General features: G+C 33.5%; 1 protein-coding gene and 1 pseudogene across 1 annotated transcript in view; both read right to left on the bottom strand.

The window, feature by feature from the left end:
* Positions 1 to 685: 685 nt before the first annotated feature.
* LOC141591758 (beta-amyrin synthase-like) overlaps positions 686 to 23317 on the bottom strand; it is a 232564-nt gene continuing 209932 nt past the window's right edge. The window contains exons 2-19 of the mRNA XM_074412204.1: positions 11777 to 11969; positions 9363 to 9548; positions 8127 to 8216; positions 7850 to 8047; positions 7681 to 7765; positions 7442 to 7608; positions 7080 to 7271; positions 6872 to 6985; positions 6235 to 6357; positions 5715 to 5837; positions 5503 to 5601; positions 5340 to 5396; positions 2190 to 2236; positions 1861 to 2004; positions 1540 to 1717; positions 1365 to 1442; positions 1168 to 1251; positions 686 to 1061 (exon numbers count right to left, since the gene is read on the bottom strand). Of these exons, the coding sequence (XP_074268305.1) occupies positions 918 to 1061; positions 1168 to 1251; positions 1365 to 1442; positions 1540 to 1717; positions 1861 to 2004; positions 2190 to 2236; positions 5340 to 5396; positions 5503 to 5601; positions 5715 to 5837; positions 6235 to 6357; positions 6872 to 6985; positions 7080 to 7271; positions 7442 to 7608; positions 7681 to 7765; positions 7850 to 8047; positions 8127 to 8216; positions 9363 to 9548; positions 11777 to 11969 (2302 nt within the window). The 3' untranslated portion in view covers positions 686 to 917. The remainder of the gene's footprint in view (positions 1062 to 1167; positions 1252 to 1364; positions 1443 to 1539; positions 1718 to 1860; positions 2005 to 2189; positions 2237 to 5339; positions 5397 to 5502; positions 5602 to 5714; positions 5838 to 6234; positions 6358 to 6871; positions 6986 to 7079; positions 7272 to 7441; positions 7609 to 7680; positions 7766 to 7849; positions 8048 to 8126; positions 8217 to 9362; positions 9549 to 11776; positions 11970 to 23317) is intronic.
* The window catches only part of LOC141591760 (beta-amyrin synthase-like), a 47399-nt pseudogene continuing 40446 nt past the window's right edge, over positions 16365 to 23317 (bottom strand).

Raw genomic sequence — 23317 nt, 5'->3', positions numbered from 1 at the left:
CGACCCCATGATGGCCAAGAAAATAATATCTAGGATACTACTGGATTACGATGAAAACAGACTGTAAGAATATAACATACATTATCACAATTACCAAATCTTCATAATGTTGAACACATATAACACCTTTGCTCATGTATACCACGACGTCTCTCAGACCATTTTCAACATGTAGAATTGACATCATCGGGAAAATGATTCCCGCTGGAACATAAGCTAACTGTTTCATTTTGATTATCCTAAACTACTTTAGAGAACAGGTTGAAACAGCCTCTTTTATTGTCTTGACTTCAAAACAAGTGGCCATGTTAATTGAAAGCAATATAATTTGCCGATATGGGTATCGTCATGAGATAACTAGTGTTCACGGGTCACATTTTCAAGCAAAAATGAAAGTCCCCTTAGCTAAATACAAGATCCAAACTTCAGAACTCCTCATCCTACCCGACCTTAAACCAATGGGGACTTAGAAATAACAAGGTAGTCAGAAAATAATAAAGAAAACAACAGAAATCTACCACGATTGGCCAAACAAAATACCCTTTGCCCTATAGGGGTGTCAAACATTGGTTATGACGCTCATTGGGGCCACTCCTTTCGATCTAACCTACAGTATGAAATTCGTACAACCTATAGAAATTGACATTTTATTTCTACGTATTCTACTAGAAATCCAGATTATGGAAGCTACCAAAGACCATAAGTAAAGACATTGACAGATTTTAGTCATCTACATCGTCAGGCAAGGATCTATTCATTTCTAAGTTCATACACATTTCCGTATAAAAACATTCATCTGGCCTTCCTTGCATAATTTCGTAAATATTTCAAATACGCACCGTAATAGCTCAAACATTGGCGCCTTATATTTTGCTTCAAGATCCGGCCTCTAAATGTAAAGATGATGATTTTGAGGATTAATTTCTTAAAGGTAATTTTTCTTCGAGTTCTGTATTCAGGAGAACGTGTTTCCTATATTCAGCGATCGCCCACATAGGGAAAATATTCCGATACATAGCATAATGTAACATCAAGATCTTAATGGATGCTCCTGTAATTTCCTGTTCATGCCATTTTCCATATGGAATAGAAATTAAACAAACATGATCAGTACGGGCGCATGTTAAAAAAAGCCGACGATTAAAATGGTCTGAGTATAGAATGTACCTGCTGAGGAAAATCCCCATTTTCTAGTTGTGAATTAATCAACAGTTTTGCTGCATGGTGTAACGGAGTAGGATCCCTCTCCATCTGACATAATATCAATGATAAGAATTAAGATTCAGTTATATATATAACTTTACGGTAAGTTAAAATATACGTAATTATACGGAAGTAGAAACAAGGTTGGATGATTAGAATACCTGTCTTGTATAAATGAGACTTATTAACGCCCATGCGGTCTGAACTAAATTGGATCGACCTTCTAGTGGCACAAACTCCTGTGTTTGATAAATCACAAATGCCTTTTATACCCCAAAATAGAAGCTATTGAATCACCTTGACTTTCGTTTTGTAATACTGTACAAAAGAAGGTACCTTTTTGTTGCATGAAAGATAACTCTCTCCCCATCCGCCATCCTCTTTTTGGGTTGTAAGAAGAAATTTAACGGCTTTTCTAATAGAATCGCAATTTGAGTAGGATTTGCCAGCCGCGTTTAATCCTCTTAGTGCAAAAAATGTACCGTATGTGAAGCATATTCCCCAGCTTCCGTACCTACATTTACAAAAACAAATTCCCATAAGGTCATCTGACAACAGTCGTCCGAACCAGTGGCATGACTCACATAGACACATTAACTTCTACTCCATTACATAATTGCAGCATATTTTTTTCGCATAATTGTATTGACAACATACCATGAACCATTGGGATATTGGATATCCTCGATAAACTTGGACCCCTTAGCAATGAACCTTTCGATCTCTTCCTTCCTATGCCCAGGGTATAATTTTTTGAACAATACCAAGGCTTCAATTGTTGTACCAGTACATTCCACATATCTACGACAGTTGATAAGTGCAATTTTTTCACCTTAATAATAATTAACAATATGAAGTATACAATTTTTTTTTTTACTATAACACATACATATATTTGTGACTATGATGAGAATTTGTGTTAAATTAATACCACCAATATAAATTTAATTTCAATTGACGATGTTTGTAGCAGAATTCACACTTACTCATGCTCGATGACAACGTCCTCAAAAAATTCTGTTGGGTTGAGAAACTGAATATGGGATTAGAAAAGGAAAAAAAGTCAATTTCGAGTATTAGAAATATGATTCAAATAAACTAGTGTAGATCCCGCGAAAGCGCGGTTTCTTAGATCGTTTTATATAGAGAATTTTAATAGTTAAATTGACTCTAACAACAAATTTTAATAATAATGTGTAGTAATAGAGGTAGAAGAAATAAAATTTGATAATTTTAGCATGAATGAAATTGACGGTTGAACTACAATTTTTTAATAAAAAAGTTATTTATTATAAATAAGGTCAGTTTAACATAAATAACAATGATTCTTTTTTATCTTTATAAAATATTTCAGTGAAGTGTACAACTATCATTGTACTTTTTGTTAAAACATACTCCCTCTAATTCCCTAATATCTTCCCCTTTCTTTTGGGCACAAAAAATGCTAAAAAATGAAAAATGAATAAATAATAAATAAATAGTAAATAAAGTAGTGAGAGTTTTTGATTTTTTAGGAGAGAAATTAATAAAAAAAAATGAATGAAACTTACTAAAAAAAAGGAAAGCGGGAAGATAATCAAACTTTTGTGAAACAGGAAAGAGAGGAGATTCTAAGAAATTGGAGGGAGTACGAAATACAAATATAAAGGAAAAATGCGAAAAACATACACTAATTGAATAGCGTGAGTAAATTTTAGAGTATAGTTCATAAGACGGGCTAGTGGAAAGAATAGTGGAACACCAATTAGTAATCCATTATTTATTAGAGCAACTCTAAAAGAAGAAAAAGAGAGTTAGTTGGGATTGCAAGTCATTAGCTTAGCGTTGGAATCCAAAATAGAAATTGAATTCATTCTCTTGGATTACAAGGAGAATATCATTTTTCATTGAAAATCATGGCCCCGCTAAAGTAAAATAAATATTGGTTTAGCATTGGAGCATATTGTGGCTTGACAAGAGTTAGTTTGAAAATCTGAGGTGGCAAATTCAAACTACTCAAATATTAACCTAACATCAATTAAAAATTCTCTCTTTAAAACCCCTAGCCTCCATCAATTATATGCGGGGCTCCCATCGATTAGGTTTTTTTTTGTCAAACACAACCTTTAATTTTTTTTTTCCAAACACCACCTTTAAAACAAAAGTTTGTAAAACACAACCTTTAATAAATTTTGTTATTGTCAAACACCACTTTTTGGCCGAAGGACTTAACATTTTGCAATGGGGTAACTTTCAGTCGATGTTTGAGATAGCAAACGATGTCGGTTTGAGGTGTTCTTGGACTCGCTGGAAAGGTGGAAATACAAGCCTTCCCGGAGTTATCAATACGATGATCAAAGGTGGCTTTATGTGGGGTCTATTGATGTGTAAAGTAAGGCTGGTTGAAGAGGCTAGCTCTAAAGCGAGTGGTCATACGGTTTTTCGTGGGTCTTTAAATGGGGTTAGGGTGTTTTATTTGGTCTAAAATTTGGTAGATAGATAGAAAGGAGTGTAAGGTAGGTCGTAGTTGTTTTGTTTTTGGTGGTTGTTTGTTCTAAGTGGTGTTTTGAGGTGAGTGAATTGACCCATACAAAAAAAATCCTACTTTGACATTCTTTTGAATGTTTTTTACCTCCAAATTAACTCCCCTCGAACCACCACTTGCAACCAACAACCACCACAAACAACACAACTAAGACTTACATACCTTGCACTCCCCGCTACCTACATACCAAATGTCAGACCAAACAAAGCATCATAACCTCATTAAAAGACCCACTAAAAATCCCCGACCACCCGCTAATCTCTCCGACCAGCCTTACTTTACACAGCAATAGACCCCACATAAGGCCACTTTTGACCATCATATTGATAACCCATGGAAAGCTTGTATTTACACCTTTCCAACGAGTCCAAGAACATCTCAAACCGACATCGTTTGCTATCCCAAACATCGATTGAAAGTTACCCAATTGCAAAATGTTAAGTCCTTCAGCCAAAAATTCGTGTTTGACAACAAAAAATTTATTAAAGGTTGTATTTTACAAACTTTTTTTTTAAATGTGGTGTTTGAAAAAAAAAAAATTTAAAGGTTGTGTTTGACAAAAAACCCCATCGATTGATGGTAAGCCCCAAAATTGTTTCAAATTTCAATCAATAGTATGCATATCTATCTTCTATTTAATAAAAGTCCCCCTTTTGGCGAGAATCGTTTTTCCGTCTCTTATTTCAGGGTATTCCATTCATTCGTGGGTTTAGTCTCACCAGTAATTGTAATACCCCGAATATTTTGTCCTTTAAATATAATATTATTTTAATGCATGGTAATTTTTTCAAATTGTTTCTGAAAACGAATTTTAATTTAAATACTTAATATTTAAGGAAAAGAAAATTAACAAAATTTGGGCAAAAGGAAAAGTTGGTTGTTTTCCTAAGAAGTATTTTGACAAACTACACCCTATGTATAGATTGCTTTGTCCCTTGCCCTTCTTGTTTCTTTTTGTCGTTGCTGCTTATGCAACATAAGAAACCCACCAATCTTATTTTCCAAGTTTCCAATATCTCACTTATTTCATCAGAATTATTATTCATCAATAGCTTCTTGCGTATTGCCAAATTTTATCTCATAATAACGAAATATTTCCTCAAAAGTTACATGAATATAGCGATAATAGGACGAGCCGAATTGTCAGATCGTGTTTTGAGATCCCTAGTTTATAAGAAAGTTATTTTTCTTTGGTTTCTATTCGATTAGTTTTTGATGATACCTATTCTTTGTAAGTGTCCTATGACGTTCTATTAAAGAATTGTTCTTTACTTTCAAAAAAATATTAGCCTAACATTGGAGTTGCTCTTATAGTTTAGAATTTAGAAAGGAGCTCAATTGTGAGTAAAAATTATTTAGGCGGAAAAAATAAGAAAATCTTTATTCTCTTGGTAGTAGGGGGATTAAGTTATATATGTTGTTCTACCAATAATTTTTGCTCTAATTTATCTACATAAATGTGACTCCCTCTTATTCAATCTATAATTCCCCTTTCATTATAATAATACTCACATATATTAAGGGAGTATGATTTTTAATTTGGACTTTTGTGAATATTTTATGAATTAGGATGAATCTTAAATTATGACGTGCAAAACCATTAATTAATTACCTCCATCCATGCCGGAGCTCCAGCGGGCTCCCATGCCGGTAATCCTCCATTTCCACTCTTAAAATTTTTTATATCAAAATGTTAATTATAGTAATTAGAATTTATGAGAACTAAAACTAAATGTTCGTAACTTGTAATTGAAGGAATGTATGCATAGTTGTACCTGAAGAGAAAGTATGACATTAACAGAACCATATAGCATCTCGTCATTCATCTTTTCTCCAACAATTTGTTGATTCATAGTTGATAAAATCAAGCAACACTTCACAAATAACAAATTATTAACACACAAACTAATCAATTATTATGATTATTTAACGCCTTCGCAATACAAAATAATTTCCTAAAATATTAATTATATAATTATTATTGTACCTTAAGGGCTTCAGCAGTACAGTCAGAGCTCTGCCACCCTTGATCTTGATCCGAAAAAGTCCATGATCCTTTGGATATGTGACGATACATACTCTTAAAATCGCCCGATGTATTTTCTTTCACCTACATGGTTCACATTATCACTATCTTTATTTATTATTTAGCTTGCTTAATTAAGTTAATTTGTTCCAAAATACGAGTAAAAGATTAAAAGTCAATTCTATTTTTATTATTGGAGCCAAGTCCTCTACTTGATATATACGGAGTATTTTATTTTTTACATTCGGCTTAAAAACGATTTTTCTAATGCATGTCCTTAAGAAATAAAACATGTGATTCAAAGAAGTGGGCTTTTTTCACTTATACGACTCATTGTCTACTTGCCACTTAATAACACGGCCCACAAAACCAAAGATAGACAAATGACGGGGACGGGGACGGATGTAGTATGTGTAATGTAGCAATGCCATCTCTTAAGTTTTAGTACAAGCAGAGCAAGGACATAATAATTCAATAAAACCTGTGATTCTTTAATGAAGAAGTGTGCTTTCTTAAGAGCAGGTCCAATGTCATCAAGACTTAGATTTGTAGCCAACAAAGCTTGGACGGCAAAAGCACAATCCCATTGCTGACTTCCAGAACCCTGCATATGCATATCATTAGTTTACATCTGCTAAGAATGTCAAAATTTACGAGTTTTCCAGCTACTTAAGTATTTAGCGTAAATTAGATTTTACTCCTTTTTGAAATCAACTTTTTGAAATTACTTCCTTTTTAAAAATTTTGCTAAAATTATTTTCTTAAGTTACATTTTTTGCTAAAACTGTTTCAAACACCAATTTAAGTGACTTATTTTGTCTGTTTTTGAACTTATTTCGTTTGTGGTTTAGCCAATCTATACTTTGAAAGGTATAACTATGTAGACAAATGCAGAGGGAGTTCAAAAATAAAGGAAATAAGTCACTTAAATTGTGAGTTTTGAAGCAATTTTAGGAAAAAAATGCAACTTAAGAGAGTAATTTTAGCAAAAATGCAACTTGAAGAGTAATTTTTTAAAAAAAAATTCAAAAGAGAGTAATTTTAAAAAAAAATGATTTCAAAAGGGAGTAAAATTTAATTTACTCTAAGTATTACTCGGTAATATCCAACTTAATTACCATCATCTTAAGTCCATCCTCGGCAATCCATGTATGATCGGAAATTCTGGCAAGGTGTTTCTTGAAAGAAATACCATTTGGGTTTTCAACCCAACAAGCTAACATACACAATACCTGCAACCATTGGAATTTATCATTTTTAACAATTGTCGACAAAAAGTTCGCATTAATTCCAGTCAATATCAATCACGGTAATAAGATGGATTACCTTTTGAATAGATGCCATGGTTATGTATCGACTTTCTTCATCTTCATAATGTATATGATTCATGGTCACTTGTAACGCCCTCTCTCGTACCAACTTGTTGAAAGGCCAACGCGTTAGAAGAGGCTCAGTGAAGATGTAAAAGGTATCCCACATCAGATCTTTAATTAATGGTTGAGGGTAGTAAACATCCTCCTGCAGCAGTTAATAATCAATCAATCAATATCTATCTATATTATTAAATGAAACTTTTTTCGAGCACTATAAAGTCTCCAAGTCTTATGAACTTCTGAAATTCAACAAAAGATATAATTTCAAATAATGTTAGGAAAATATAATGTCGAAATAAATATAAAGGGCATTACCGGTGCACATAAATGACGAACTTTTTTCCAATTGATTTGTTCAAAGGGTTCATCGAAGAGTTCCTCCCTAAGTTGCATAATGAGAGGTGTTATTGGACCAACGAACCTCTTACCGTATAAGTATGACATTGGCATGTAAATCGTACGGCATAAACACCACATCTTCCCTGCACAATATCAGCATAAAATCAAAGACCGTTTGATCATGGAAGACAAGAAAATGTTTGATGATGCCAAACCTGGAGATACGGGCATGAAAGAAGGAAGCATCAAAAACTCAGGCGGCATTGGGTTGTTTCCGGACCAATCAAATAGACCGAGTATCTAAAACATATATGAACTAATTGATTAAATCATAAGAATGGAGCCTACAAATATACAATAGGTGTCCTATGTAAGATAACTTACAGAAAGCCAAGTCTTTCCCCAGGAGGGAATGTGAGTAACGCTACCATGGTCGAGAATCCATTTACGAGCTCTAGGACAGGCATTGTCGTCTCCTTCATCAGGACCAACTCCTAGCATTCGCAAACATATGTAATTGAGCGCTGTACAGAACATGGTACTGGGACCTTCTATGTGCAATCCCCACCCGCCATCTTCATTCTGATTAAAAATCAGCTCATTTATATGACTTCAAATCCAATACGGAGTAGTTTGCCTGCAATAAAACTAATTTACGAACCTGATGATAGTAAATATTACGAAGAATTTCATGGCGATGGTGTATCGAGAAAACAGAGTTGAGATGTCCCGTGATGTATAGGCAAAAAACCTGCATGTCATTGCCATTCGACATATCACATATACGTTAACAGTTAGGTGTTGTACACAGTACACCTGAAAACTTCGGAAATTAAGCATAATATAGTGTGATGTACACATAGAGGTGGTAAACGGGTCATTCGGATCAGTTTTAGTTCGGGTTCTTTCGGATCGAGTTATTTCGATGGACATTTATTTTCGATTTCGGTTCGGTTCAATTCAGGTTAATTTCTACTTTTAATCGGTTGTAGATATTTCGGGTCGATGTAGATTCGAGTCGGATAAATATCAGTGTGCGGTTGAGATTCGAGTCGGTTAAATATTAGAGCAGGTGAAATTCGAGTCGAGTCATATTCGAATCGGATGTCAATGGACTTCAGATACAATACCAATAATTTTTGTTTCGAATAAGTAGTATATAATATTTTTAATAGCTAAAATATAGTAGTATTAATTATGAGCTGTGTAGCTTAGACTCGTTTAAATTATTACAAATTCGGTTCGAATTAAAACAATTCATGTTGAAATAGTTCAGGTTCATTCGATTTTGGGTCTATTTCGGATATTACAAATTCGGTTCAGTTTCAAATCATTCAAGTTGATTTAGGTTTCGGAGGAAGGTAAAGGTATACCTTTCGGATGTACGGTCAGTACTCGATTCAGTTAATTTCGATCGGTTAATTAGGTTCGGTTTACTTTTGCCAGATCTATGTACACAGAGGTGGCAATTGGGTCAGTCGAGTCGAGTCAAGTCGAGTCGAGTCAAGTCGAGTCGGGTCATATCGGGTCAGCATACCCTTTCGGGTCGGGTCGTTTCGGTTCAAATGATGTTTCGGGTTGGGTTTGGGTCAGCTCACTATCGGGTCTAGCGATTTTATCGCATTACTTCAAGTTTTGTCCATTAAAATTATTTTTTCGACCATTATTTGGTTTTGTCACTTCATTATTAAGCCAAACGTATCAATCGAAACACTAAATCACTCTCATTTTGATCAGTATTAAGTTTAATAATTGTCGAGTCATCAATTTAATCGGCTCAATATCGGGTCGGGTCGGGTCGGTTTTAGGTCACAAAATTCTGAGGTTCTATCGGGTCTGATCACTCAAGTCGGATTAGGCTTGCCAGCTCTAAATGTACATATATTTGAAGACTGACCAAGGGAGGGAGGTAAAATTGAGGGCCGGCAAATTCAGCAGGCCAGTGACCGTGGTCGGACTGCAGGGCGGTCAAGAAGTTCACGGCCCTCTTTAACGTTGTCGTGGCAGTTTCATAGGTGATCTCCTCCCCATCTCCCACCTTCACTTGTGGTATATTTTGTTTGAAGTTTTTCTCTCTCAAAAACTGCATTTTAATAAAGGAAAATGAGTTAGCATTATTAGAGCCGGTACACAATGTTGAAAATTAACACTAAAAACATTGAGCCCATATTCTCTCCATTTCCTCAAAAGAAATGGAGAGGCATGTACCTACTAATGGTCCGGATCGTATATTAATAACATCTAACGGTTCTAAATTTACGTATAAAAATAAAGGAAAATGAGGATGTAAGAGGAAATTATTATTTAAAGAGATTGTGAGAGGAAATGGAGAGAAAGAAAATGGAGAGGATCCATTCCAAAAAACATTTAGTTTACTGTTTACTGTTTACCTCTCATATTGTTGTAACTATTTCAATCAACTTTTCCACTATTGCCATCCCTTTTATTTTAATAACTTCCGCCATCCAATTCATTTTAACTTTTTATTTTACGAATCGTAATAAATCCCTCTATTACTAAGAGAATAAAACTTCTGTTAGTTTTCTCTCCAAAAAACATCTAGCTAAATATGGTAATAAATAAAATTTTCTTTCATTACATTATTATCTTTTCGATGAATATATTCTTATAAATAAACTCTAATTTTTTAAATAAATTCATAATTATGATTTTTTTCATTAAAATAAAATAAAATTGATATTAAATTATAAAGTATAAGTTGCTAAATTTTTCAGTAATGCAATAATTATTACTGTAGAGAATAACTTGACACGTGCTTACTATTAGCTTCGTGACAAAAAAATTCACAAAAATTCATAACTTAAATAATTTTTTTTATTAGTTTTCCATTTCAATTTTTTGTTTCATATCAAAATACAATAGAGTGAACTTATAAATATTAATGAGGTGCAAATTGTAAAAGTATAAATCCTTCTATATACTAAGAGAATACAACTTTTCTAAAGTTTTCTCTCCAAAGTGCTCAAACTTATTTATGGAAACAAATTAGATTTTTATTTATTAAACTAAATTTTTATTTAAAATAATCTATACATAAAAACTGTATCTCATATTATTAACATCGTGACGAAAATTTGTTTTTTAAAAATTTGATGTAGTTAAAATATTTTCATAAAAAACACAATTCATGGAATTATTCAATTCTTTTGATTAATTTTAATATTTTTTATTTTTTATAAAAATTCGCGAGATATAAATCTAAAATATATAACTAATACACTAAAAATCAAAAGGCTTAAATTTACTGCGCATTTGCGCGGGATCTACACTAGTTGTGTTTTAGGAATTAGTTAGATCATGTGCAATAAATGCACGGTATATAGAGTTTCTTCTTTTTAATAAATTACTTATATATAGGTGATATCTCATTAATTGTTCATACTTGTTGTTATTGTATTTTGTTTTGAGGAAAAAAAAGTTGTAGCTAACAATCAAAAGAATTGTGTAATGTGCTAAAATGTATGTTAAACAAAATATTTTTTATATCATAAAGCTAATGATTTTAATTTTTAAATTCCCTTGATTTTGTTTTGTCGCGAAAGTAATAATAGCGATTTACGGTTTTATTTTATATTGGGTTAAGTCGTTCTCAAATAATAACATCAATAAAAGATTTAGAAATTTATAACTTTATATAAATTTTATTTATATTTTAATTAAGAGTTTATAGTCTAGACTTTAGTGAAAATAATATAATGTGATGAAAAGATTAATTTTAATGAAAAAATAATAAGTTAATGAAATAAAATATAATTATTCCTTATTTAGTAAATGCAATTAATTGTAATTAGCTTCCTTATTTAAAAAGATCTTTTTTAGAGAGAAAATATTGAGATTACGTACCTATTTACTTATTTAGTAGATAGATGATTAGGAGTCTTTCGTAATCAGTTTAAATACACTTTAATCCTTATTAAGCTTACTAAAAATCAAATTTTCAAGGGATGACATTACAGTTGGTGATATTTTCAATTCATTTTTATAGGAGACGATGGTATCCCTGTATATGAAGTTTTTTCTTAAATGCTGTGTTTTAAAGCAAAATATTTTAAAAAATGAGGTTTATTCCAAAAATATTTACACGGAAAGGTTCACGTCAGTATTATATATTTTTTTAATATTTAAAAAAATGGAGATGATCTTGAGTTTGGAAGATGACCGATAAAAACCTACCAGAAATGGAATTAGATAACTATTGAGTAATACACTAAAACGGAAATAGATAACTATTGAGTAAAGTAGGAACACAGAGTAATCAAATGGCAAAGTAAGTAAAGAAGAAACACAAACCTGAAGACGCCATAAGAGATCACTACAAGGCTTAACCTCGAACCGGTTTCGATAAAAGTTAAGACGAGCTTCTTCAACCTCTTGAATAGCCTCAGGAGTACCATAATCAGGATCAAATACCCATGTTTGACGTCCTACAAAGTTATTAGTACTCGTTAAATAAGGATCATTAGCCCCTTCTCCTATCTTTAACCTCCACATTATTTTTAGACCAAATTGCCAAGTACTAGTGAAGAGAACACAAACGACTTATATACGACGAGTATATGTAGGATTGAGTCAACGTTAGCCAGCGCAACTTAATGGTTCTTGTACTAGGGTAAATCCCATGCATTTAGATCGGGATATTAGAGAGCTTAACAAATAAAAATGATAAAAGTTAGAACGAATTTAAATATTTACACGCTATGGATAATAGATATTAAGTTAAAGTGTAAGAATTTTTCTATATTTAATCGTAAGTGTATAGTATTAGAAGTTAAAGCTCTACGAAATGCTAGTAATTAGGAGTAGCGATTTATTGTAATGCAATAATGTTTCATAGGTACATTATATAAATCAGATGTAAGACCCAACTTTTACGTATTAATGGCAATTGGCAATGGATAAAAATTGGTTTGTAGCCCATTATTCATAGTTAGTTTATAATCCAAAAAGGTCCAATTTTGAAAAATATTGCTTAGGCGGGAAAACTAAGAGAAACTTTTATTCTCTTAGCAGTAATATAAGGGGATTATTCCTAAGTCAACGCCTTCAATTACCATATACGGAGTAATTTTTGGTGTATTAAAACTACCTTCGTATTAAATTATTTTGCTAAAATTCGGATAATATTCAGTGTGACAAATTCAGTGGAACTACATGTCCGCTATTTTTTTTCCGTTTGCGTATTAAAGTGGCTAATTAATCAAATTCAATAATTGGTTAATCAACTTTAGGCATGCTCAATTAAAGTTATTGCCGATAACATAATACAGTACTTTTTGAGATTTTGTCCTTTAGGTGTAGGTTTTAAGTAAAATATTTACGGTTTATAACTGATTGTGCCGTATTATTTTGACATAAGTTTGTGTGTACCATTAAACTCACTATGGGTAATCAATTATCCGGAAGACTTGTATATTGCTGTCACTTGTTAAAGTTGAAAAAATAATTGCTTTATAAAACCGTACCGTCAAAGTTGAAAAAAATACAATCCGTTTTATTGTGGATGACCGCTATCCGTCTAAAGCTGAAGATAGATAGCGACCCTCTCACAAAATGCAAGTGAGAGGGCAAGTGGGGTATCCATTTTCCACTCACTCGCACTATCCACTTACATTTTGTAAAATGAACACTATCCGTCTTCAACTTTAAACGGAGTGTCCGTCTACAATGAGAATTTGTGAAAAAAAATAATTGCTTTATTTGTTCGTTAAGGGATTATTGTGTCAACATAATAAGATCTTTAAAAAGCAAGCGAATTGGGACCGAACCGGTTGAACACGTATATCAAACAGTGTGAACATTAATAAGATCTTAACATACGGATAGATCAAGTAGCACAATTATTCGACGAAGTCGACTACTTACACCTACCTCGTGACGAAAATAAAATTATAGACGCTCTTGTGAAACTTGCGCCTCTGATAAATATGTCCGACAATATGTTAGAGATGGCACTCTACATCGAACGAAGATCTAAGCTAACCTAGTCCACTTCATCACAAACGAGGAAAAAGAGAATCAAGATGAACCTTGATATCAAGTTGTCTTAAATTTCAAGATAAATGACAAATACCCACCTAACACCGACACCGGGGGGAACAACGAGGCGTTCGACTACTAGCATTGCAATTCATCCTAGAGCAGGGTGAACCAGGATGTTAAGTAGACTTGTCAAAACCCGATGACCCGAAAATCGACCCGAAAATCGACCCGTAAATAACCCGGTTTTTTCAACCCGAATTCAAAAGATACCCGAACCCATTTTTACTCGTGAACAGCGGGTCAAAACCCGACCCGTAGCGGGTTAATCGTTGGGTCAAGAGAATATATAAACCTTAATATACACTATGACAAAATAGGTATTGACTTGTAACATTTTGAAGAAAAATATGTGTGTATGTTACGTCATCACCTCAAACTACATGTCACCACATCATCTCGAAGTGCGTGCCAAAGCATCACACTTTTACCATATTACGTTGAATCGCATTTCATGCCAGCATTGTCACCTCATCAACTCGACTTCGTGCTATCCAACTTAACTTTGCCATGTCATCACCTCAAACCACATGCCACCTCATCATCTCGAAGTGTGTGACACGCCATCATTACCACTGTATTACGTCGAATCGCATTCCATGTTAGTACCGTCACCTCAGACCGCGTGTTATTCAAGTCGACATTGCCACATCATCACCTTGAACCACATGCCACGCACGTCATAATCTTAAAGTGAGTGCTATGTTATCACTCTCAAGTCTCTTAGTATTACGTCGAACCACATTCAACGTTAACACTGCCACCTCATTACTTCGGACCGTGTCCTATCCAAGTCAACATTGCCACATCATCGATCATCACCTCGAACCACATGCGAGCTCATCATCTCAAAGTGTGTGCCATGCCATCACTCTTACCGTATTACCTCGAACCGCGCGCACTCTTCGTCCGCAATGCCACCTCATCACCTTGAACCGTGTGCTATCAAAGTCAACACTGCCACGTCATGAGCTTGATCTCGGTGCCACGTTAGCATTGCCACCTACCTTACCATGTCAAACGCATACTACGTCATCACTGTCATCTTATTTGAGCCTTACTTTTATACTTTGCGAGTTATGAAAATAATGGTGATAAATTGATGATAATGATGGATGGTGGTAGTGATGGTGAAAATGGTGACAATTAAGAGCGCTAAGACGAATATGAGGAGACAAAACGTATAGATGGTAGGCATTACGTCAAAAGAAATTTATAAAAATGTTAGAAAAAGTGGTTGATCGACCCGTATTAACTTGACCCGTATTTTACACTACCCAAAATATAACCGAACCTGAAACTACCCGACCCGTAACCCACCTAGACCTGGCAAAAGCGACCCGACCCGAAAAATCTTGTAATACTTTTTTTTTTCTACGTATTCTACTACAAAGCCAGATTATGGAAGCTAGGTGGAATTGCCAAAGATTCGAAGAACTCATCCTTCTAGATGAACATTCCTTACGAGCTCTACACAAAGTCAAACATATCAGCATCACATCATATAAAAGAGCCTTCCATATATAAGAAACTTAGATCGCGGCACATCAAAGAGGGTGAGTTCTTAAGCCCGTTAAAGGTTTATTGGAAGTCAACCTGAGAGGAAAGTTCAAACTAGGCTAGACCGGTCCATACTTAGTTAAGAAAATACTAACAGGAGGGGGAGTAAGGATTCACTGATAGATGTAAATAAAAAAAATGAATTTTCAAACCCACAACCCCTATCAACTTATGAAATACTACTACGTTTAAGTAAACCCATTTGATGGGCACCACACGCCCAAATGGACACTCTCCGTGGTTGAAATCATCCTGCCCTAGCACGAACTAGTGTTTTCAAATAATTTAAAAACTCAAAGTCAATAAATTAAATTTCATTTTAATAGAACTACACACTACCTAATGCCCCGTTTCAAAGTTTTAACTATTGTTTAAACGTTTGTTTATTCGCAAAATCAATTTCGAACAATGACATGCAGTTTGATTTTACCTTAATGGTAAATCCTACAAAAGAGGGCGTGCACAACCAACATTTTAATTTATTTCAAATTTTGTGCAAATAGAGGGAGGGTAATTTATTTAAGTAAACGCGAAATAAATAGAATGCATGAAATAGATAAAAATTTGTTTATAACAAATGAAAAATCATTTTATTTCATAAATGTGAATTACTTGGTAATAATAAAATAATAAAATAAAATACTATAATAGTAAAAAAAGTCGTTTTATTAAATGCGGAGTATATATTTCTAATAATTAGCATTTCTAATCGATATCCTCAATATTTCCTTTACCCTGGTCTTTCTCTCTATTTTCCCTTCGATCCCAACCTCGAAAAGATTGGTTTGGTTATGCAATTTTCAACGTAATTTAAATTATGAGTTATTCATGAAATAAACTTTTTGTACATCCGACCCTTTTATCTCCATAGGATAAGAGTCTTTACGGCACTGCGGTAATGTTGATGTTACATAAATTGCGTTGCAAATTTTCTGATTCTTATATGGTTGCAGGCTTATTGTCGTTTTCAAGGAAGAATTTCGAAGTCGTCAATATTGGTAATATATTATGTTGTTACTTAATTTTATCGTCTCTTGATTTTGCACTTTTCAGGACCCTAGAGATCGTCAATTAGTCTATGTACATCTCCCCTTTTATCGGTCATATAAGCTTGATACTCTCGCGCAGTACTTCCTGAATCTAGGAGGCTAATTAAGCATATATGCACGATCAGTAATCGATTCGGGTCTCATTAGTGTCTTCAATGTGCAGTTTAGTGCGTGGAGTGTTCGGATATATGCAAGTTGCTCGACGATGTTGCCAAAGGCCATAACTAAAGACATTGACTGATTTTAGTCATCTCCATCGTCAGGCAAGGATATATTCGTTGCTAAGTTCCTACTCATTTCCTTATAAAAACATTCATCTACATTCATCTGACCTTCCATAATTTCGTAAATATTTCAAATACGCACGGTAATAGCTCAAACATTGGAGCCTTATATTTTACTTCAAGATATGGCCTCTAAATGTAAAGATGATAATTTTGAGGATTACTTTATTAAAGGTAATTTTTCTTCGAGTTATGTATTCATGAGAACGTGTTTCCTGTATTCAGCGATCGCCCACATAGGGAAAATATTCTGATGCATAGTATAATGTAACATCAAGGTCTTAAAGGATGCTCCTGTAATTTCCTGTTCACGTCATTTTTCATACAGAATCGAAATTAAACAAAATGATCAGTAAGGGCACATGTTAAAAAAAGTTGACGATTAAAATGGTCCGAGTATAGAATGTACCTGCTGAGGAAAATCCCCATTTTGTAACTCTGACTTAATCAACAGTTTTGCTGCACGATGTAACGGAGTTGGATCCCTCTCCATCTGACATAATAAGAATGATAAGATTCAATTATATATATATATATATATATATATATATATATATATATATATATATATATATATATATATATATATATATATATAACTTTCCTTTAAGTTAAAATTTATGTAATTATACAGAAGAAGAAACAAGGGTGGATGATTAGAATACCTGTCTTGTATAAATAAGACTCATTAACGCCCACGCAGTCTGAACTAAATGAGATCGACCTTCTAGTGGCACAAATTCCTGTGTTTGATAAATCACAAATGCATTTTACACCATAAAATAGATGCTGGCGAATCACCCTGACTTTCGTTCCGTAATACAGTATAAAAAAAGTTACCTTTTGGATGCATGAAAGATAACTCTCTCCCCATCCGCCGTCCTCTTTTTGGGTTGTAAGAAGAAATTTAACGGCCTTTCTAATAGAATCACAATTTGAGTAGGATTTGCCAGCTGCGTTTAATCCTCTTAGCGCAAAAAATGTACCGTATGTGAAGCATATTCCCCAACTTCCGTACCTACATTTAGAAAACAAATTCCCATAAGCTTACAAATTTTCATCCTACACATCGGGTTGGGTCACATGTCAACAATCGTTCGAATCAGTGTCATGACTCACATAGACACATTAACTTCTTCTTCATTACATAATTGCAGCATATTTTTTTCGCATAATTGTATTAAGAATATACCATGAGCCATTGGGATGTTGGATATCCTCGATAAAATTGGACGCCTTAGCAATGAACCTTTCAATCTCTTCCTTCCTATGCATAGGGTATAATTTTTTGAACAATACCAAAGCCTCAATTGCTGAACCAGTACATTCCACATATCTACGACAATTGATAATTGCAATTTTTTCACCTCAGTATACATTTTTTTTACTATAACACATACATATATTTGTGCCTATGCTGATAATTAAATTAATACCAATAATACAAATTTCAATTGACGATGTTTGTAGCAGAATTCACACTTACTCATGCTCGATGACAACGTCCTCAAAAAATTCTGTTGGGTTGAGAAACTGAATATGGGATTATAAAAGGAAAAAAGTTATTTTCGAGTAGTAGAAATATGATTCAAATAAATTAGTGCAGATCCCGCGCGAAAGCGCGGTTTCTTAGATCGTTTTTTATAAAGAGTTTTAACAACTAAATTGACTCTAACAACAAATTTTAATAATAATGTGTAATAATAAAAGGTAGAAGAAACAAAATTTGATACTTTTAGCATGAATGAAATTGACGGTTAAACTAAATTTTTTTAATAAAAAAGTTATTTATTATAAATAAGAAGGTTAGTTGAACATAAATAACAATGACTCTTTTTTATCTTTATAAAATATTACAGTAAAGTATGTAACTATTATTATTGTACTTTTTGTTAAAACGTACTCCCTCTAATTTCCTAATATCTTCCCCTTTCTTTTGGACACAAAAATATAAGAAAGAGAAAAAAAGAAAGAATAAAGTATTGTAATTGTAGAGTTTATAGGAGAGATAAAATAATATAGAATGAATAATGAATAAATAATAAATAATAAATAAAGTAGTGAGAGTTTTTTATTTTTTAAGAGAGAGAAATTAATAAAAAAATAAATAAAACTTACCAAAAACAGGAAAGAAGGAAGATAATCAAACTTGTGTGAAAAAGGAAATCGGGATAATACTAAGAAATTGGAGAGGGTACGAAATACAAATATAAAGGAAAAATGCAAAAAATATACACTAATTTAATAATGTGAGTAAAATATAGAGTATAGTTCATAAGATGGGCTAGTGGAAAGAGCAATGAGACACCAATTAGTAGTCCATTATTTATTAGAGCAACTCCAATGGAAGAAAAAAGAGAGTGATTGCAAGTCATTAACTTAGCGTTAGAATAACGGGTTTGCTAAAGATCGCCCCTAACTTTACTCATATCGCCCCTAGAAATTACCTTTTTGCCCTTAAACAATAAATAAGCAAAAACTTGTTTGTATTTTATTTCTTCTCGAGTTTCGTATTTTATTAAAAACCGTTTCAAAACCGCTTCAAGCCTGCTTCAAAAATAGAACACAGCATTAAATTTTGAATTAAATTTTGAAAAACAAAAAAAAAAAAAAAAAAAACACACACAACACTCATCCTCACGTGTTGAACCCAGCACACCCAACAACAACAACAACTTTCCCCTTTCCCCTTGTTGAACCCAGCAAACCCAACAACAACAGCAACTTTCCCCTTTTTTTTTTCAAATTCAAAATTTAAAAATCGTTTCAACAACTTTGTTCAACAAATCGCTTCAAAATTCAAACGGATTTGTCCTCCATTCCTCCCAAAGTAGAAGAAGGTATGTTTTTTAATTTTGTTTTGTAACCCAATTAAATTTGTTTGGTTAGTATAGATTGATTTAGGTATAGATTTGTGATGATTAGAGCCAAAATTAGGATGTTTGTTTGTGATTTGTTGTGTTTGATTGAATGCGGAAAAAAAAAAAAAAAGGACGAATTATTTCTGGAAACCCAGAAATTTCTGGGAACGACGCTCATTTCGTGTGAAAAACACGAAAAAAATTGGGCAATTTCGTGTGAAATACACGAAAAAACCTGGGTTTTTTCGTGTGATTTACACGAATGGACCAGGCCATTTTCGTGTATTTCACACGAATGGACCAGGCCATTTTCGTGTATTTCACACGAATGGACCGGTTTTTTTTTTTTTTTTTTTTTTTTTTACCGTTTAATATTTTTTTTTTAGCCGTAAATTTTTTTTTCTTATATTAATTCGTAAATTAGGTGTTCGATTATTTAATTCGTGTACTTTTTTTTTTTCTATTTTTTACTTCGAATATTACGTTTTTATGTTTGCATTAGTTTTATTTGTATCCGTTTAATTTTTTTTTCTTATTTTAACTCGTAAATTAGGTGTTTGAAATAATTTTATTTAATTCGTGTACTTTGTGTTTTGTTTTTTTTTCTGTTTTTTACTTCGAATATTACGTTTTTTATTTTTATATTTACGTTTGAATTAGTTTATTTGTAATATTAGATTTGAATTAGTTTAATCCGTTAAATTTTTTTTTTCTTATTTTAACTCGTAAATTAGGTGTTTGAAATAATTTTACTTAATTCGTGTACTTTTGTTTTTTTTTTTTTTCTATTTTTTAGTTCGAATATTACGTTTTTTATTTTTATATTTATGTTTGAATTAGTTTATTTGTAATATTAGATTTGAATTAGTTTAATATTTTTTTTATTACGTTTAAATTAGCATTTTATTTGTAATTTTACGTAACTAAATTGTTCGTTAATGCAGATGGCCGATGGTGATGAACGTCGAAACAAACTTCATGCTTCACTTTCGCAAAAATTACTTTCAAGATGGGTAGTACTAGTTTTGGTTCGAGAGAAGTTTCTATGCCTTCTGAGACAGATTTTTATGAAGGTGGCGAGTTCGAGCAATTTCAGAAAGAGCTTGCGGATGAGATGAGAAATTATGAGGGGTCGGAAAACGAGGAAGAGGAAGATGAGGAGGTAGGAAATGAGGTGATGGAAAATGAGGTGATGGATAATGAGGTGCCGGGAAATCAGGAGGCGGGAAATGTGGAGGCGGGAAATGTGGAGGCTACTTCTGGTTTACGTGTTAGGCGGGGGATCCATGGTAGATTTGAGGTCTATGGTGAGGGGATCCACTAACATTGCTTCAATGGCGGTCGCCGAAACTCTTCCACTCAACATTGAAAATATATTCCCATAATACATATTAGTAACAACTGTCTTGCTTATAGAATCTTCCAGCGTTTTACGAATTTCAATATGTTGCCCGTGGAGCATAACATCAGCCCGTTTCCATATACTGTCAAGAGTAAGTTCAGCTGATCCTAACCACATCTTCAATTGAGCATGAGCGGACTCAACTCTAGACGTAGTTGTGTTGCCAAAATGAAGCACCAAATTAGTAAAGCATTTGCCAAACATATGGATTTTATGCCACCAAGTCAACTCAAGATAACTGATAAGTGCAGGATGACAACAATATTTTTTCCGCAACTCATTCCACTCCATGGTACATTCATCAAATGTTTTAGCTTCAACAACTTTCTTCCAAGCACCGTGTGCTAACGCTTTCCCAAAATTACCATTCCTCTCCATGTTCGTTGCTCTAGCCTCAATTGCAGTGTATACGTGAAATAAGCACAAGAAATGATGGGAAGTACGAAATACAGCAGGAAGTGCAGCAAGTAGACCACGCTCGTGATCCGTAACTATGACTGTTGGCCTCACACCTGGTTCCAACAATGACTCTAACCTTCTCAAAACCCACTTATACCCTTCTTTATCCTCATTCTCAATTAACGCGTAACCTATCAAAAAACTTTTTCCAACAGGTGTGACACCTACACATTGAACCAATATAAGACCGTATTTATTTGTCTTGTAAGTGGAGTCGATTAGAATAACATTTGGCCACGCTTTAAACATCTGCACCGCCTCTGGATGAGTAAACCAAACATGTGTAAGTTTTTTTGTTTCAGGATGTTTGACGGACTCACTAATGTAGTTAGCTTGGTTCGCTAAATGCAACATATATTGCACACTATTTCTCCCATCTTTATCCTTCGCACTCAATCGGGCATTCTCATTATAAATTTGTTTCGAAATCGGGGCGGTTGATCGGATACCGGCGTAAAAGCATGTCTAACCATCCTCGGTTTCACGTGAGACTGCCGATACTGCTTAATCAATTCTTTCTGTTCTTCAGTAAATTTCGCTCTACGCCTGTGACCTTCTAGAAACTTTCCAAACTTGTGGTTGTGCACACCGCACTTCGGAACAACAACCCACACACCTTCACCTTTTTTAATCATTCTTAATGAAAATGGACACATAAATTTTTTGGTCTTCGATTTTCTTTGCGGTTTCAAGGGATCCTTAACCTTGCTATTATACGGTCCGTGTCGGTCACATTTCACTATTTTATACGGAGGACTCTTTTCCATGTGATACTTAGCCTTTACCAAATGAAAGCCTAACCCATATGCAACTTCATCACAACGATCAAATGCTTCTTCAAATGTGTTAAACGGATGCTTAAATACAAAATTATCACCGTAATCAACATTCTCTTCACCGGGATCTTCATAATTTTCCTAATTAAATCAATTAAACGTTTTTTTAAAATTTAAATAACAAATAAAAGTCCATTAATGTAAAACACAATAACGTTTATTACAAAAAAAAAAAAATGGTCCATTCGTGTGAAATACACGAAACAGCCTGGGCCCATTCGTGTGAAATACACGAAATAACCCGGGCCATTTCGTGTAAACCACACGAAAAAACCTGGGCCATTTCGTGCAGTTCACACGAATGGGTCTGGGCTATTTCGTGTGTTTTGCACGAATTGGTCTGGGCAGTTTCGTGTATTTTGGACGACAATTCCTGGGCCATTTCGTGAATCTCACACGAAATCATTTTTCTGGGTAATGTTGTACGCGTGTTTAATACAAAAATGCGTCAAATTTACCTCATTCTCTTGCGTGTTTTCATTGTCTTGCGTATTTTCAGCTTCCTCGTAATTTCCCGTGTTACTACCGTCTCCATAACCACTACCTTCACCGTTACCGTAACTATATTGTTGATCGTTGTACCGATAATGTTGTTCGGCATTCCAATCGTTTTGAAATCGATATCCATCATTGTTGTACGAATTATCATTATTGTACGAATTATCATTATTGTACGAATTAAAGAGATAATTAAAAAAAGGATTTCCGTCACTCATTTAAATTTTTCCGGAAAAAAACAATTTTTTAAAGTGTAAAGTAGAGAGAAGGGCAAACTTGGAAAAAGAAATGAATTTTAGGGGCGATATGAGTATTTTAGGGGCGGTCTTTAGTAATTTTGTAGAATAATGCAAAATAGAAATTGGTTTCATTCTCTTAGATTACAAGGAGAATATCATTTTTTAATGGAAATCATGGCCCCGCTAAAGTAAAATAAATATTGGTTTAACATTGGAGCATATTGTGGCTTGACAAGAGTTAGCTTGAAAATTTGAGGTGTCAAATCCAAATTACTCAAATATTAGTCTAACATTAGAGTTGCTCTTATAGTTTGGAATTTAGAAATGAGCTCAATTGTGAGTAAAAATTGTTTAGGCTGGAAAAATAAAAGAATTTTTATTCTCTTGGTAATAAGAAAATTAAGTTATATATGTTGTTCTAGCAATAATATTTTCTCTAATTTATCTACATAAAATGTTATGATTTTTAATTTGGACGCTTGTGAATATGTTATGAATTAGGATGAATCTTAAATTATGTGGTGCAAAACCCTTAATTAATTACCTCCATCCATGCCGGAGCTCCAGCTGGCTCCCATGGCGATAATCCTCCATTTTCACTCTTGAA

Source organism: Silene latifolia, chromosome 7 (assembly GCF_048544455.1).
Source record: "Silene latifolia isolate original U9 population chromosome 7, ASM4854445v1, whole genome shotgun sequence".
In the NCBI taxonomy this organism is placed as follows: domain Eukaryota; kingdom Viridiplantae; phylum Streptophyta; class Magnoliopsida; order Caryophyllales; family Caryophyllaceae; genus Silene; species Silene latifolia.
Note: the sequence above shows the minus strand (reverse complement) of the source record. Positions and strands in the feature narration are given on the sequence as shown.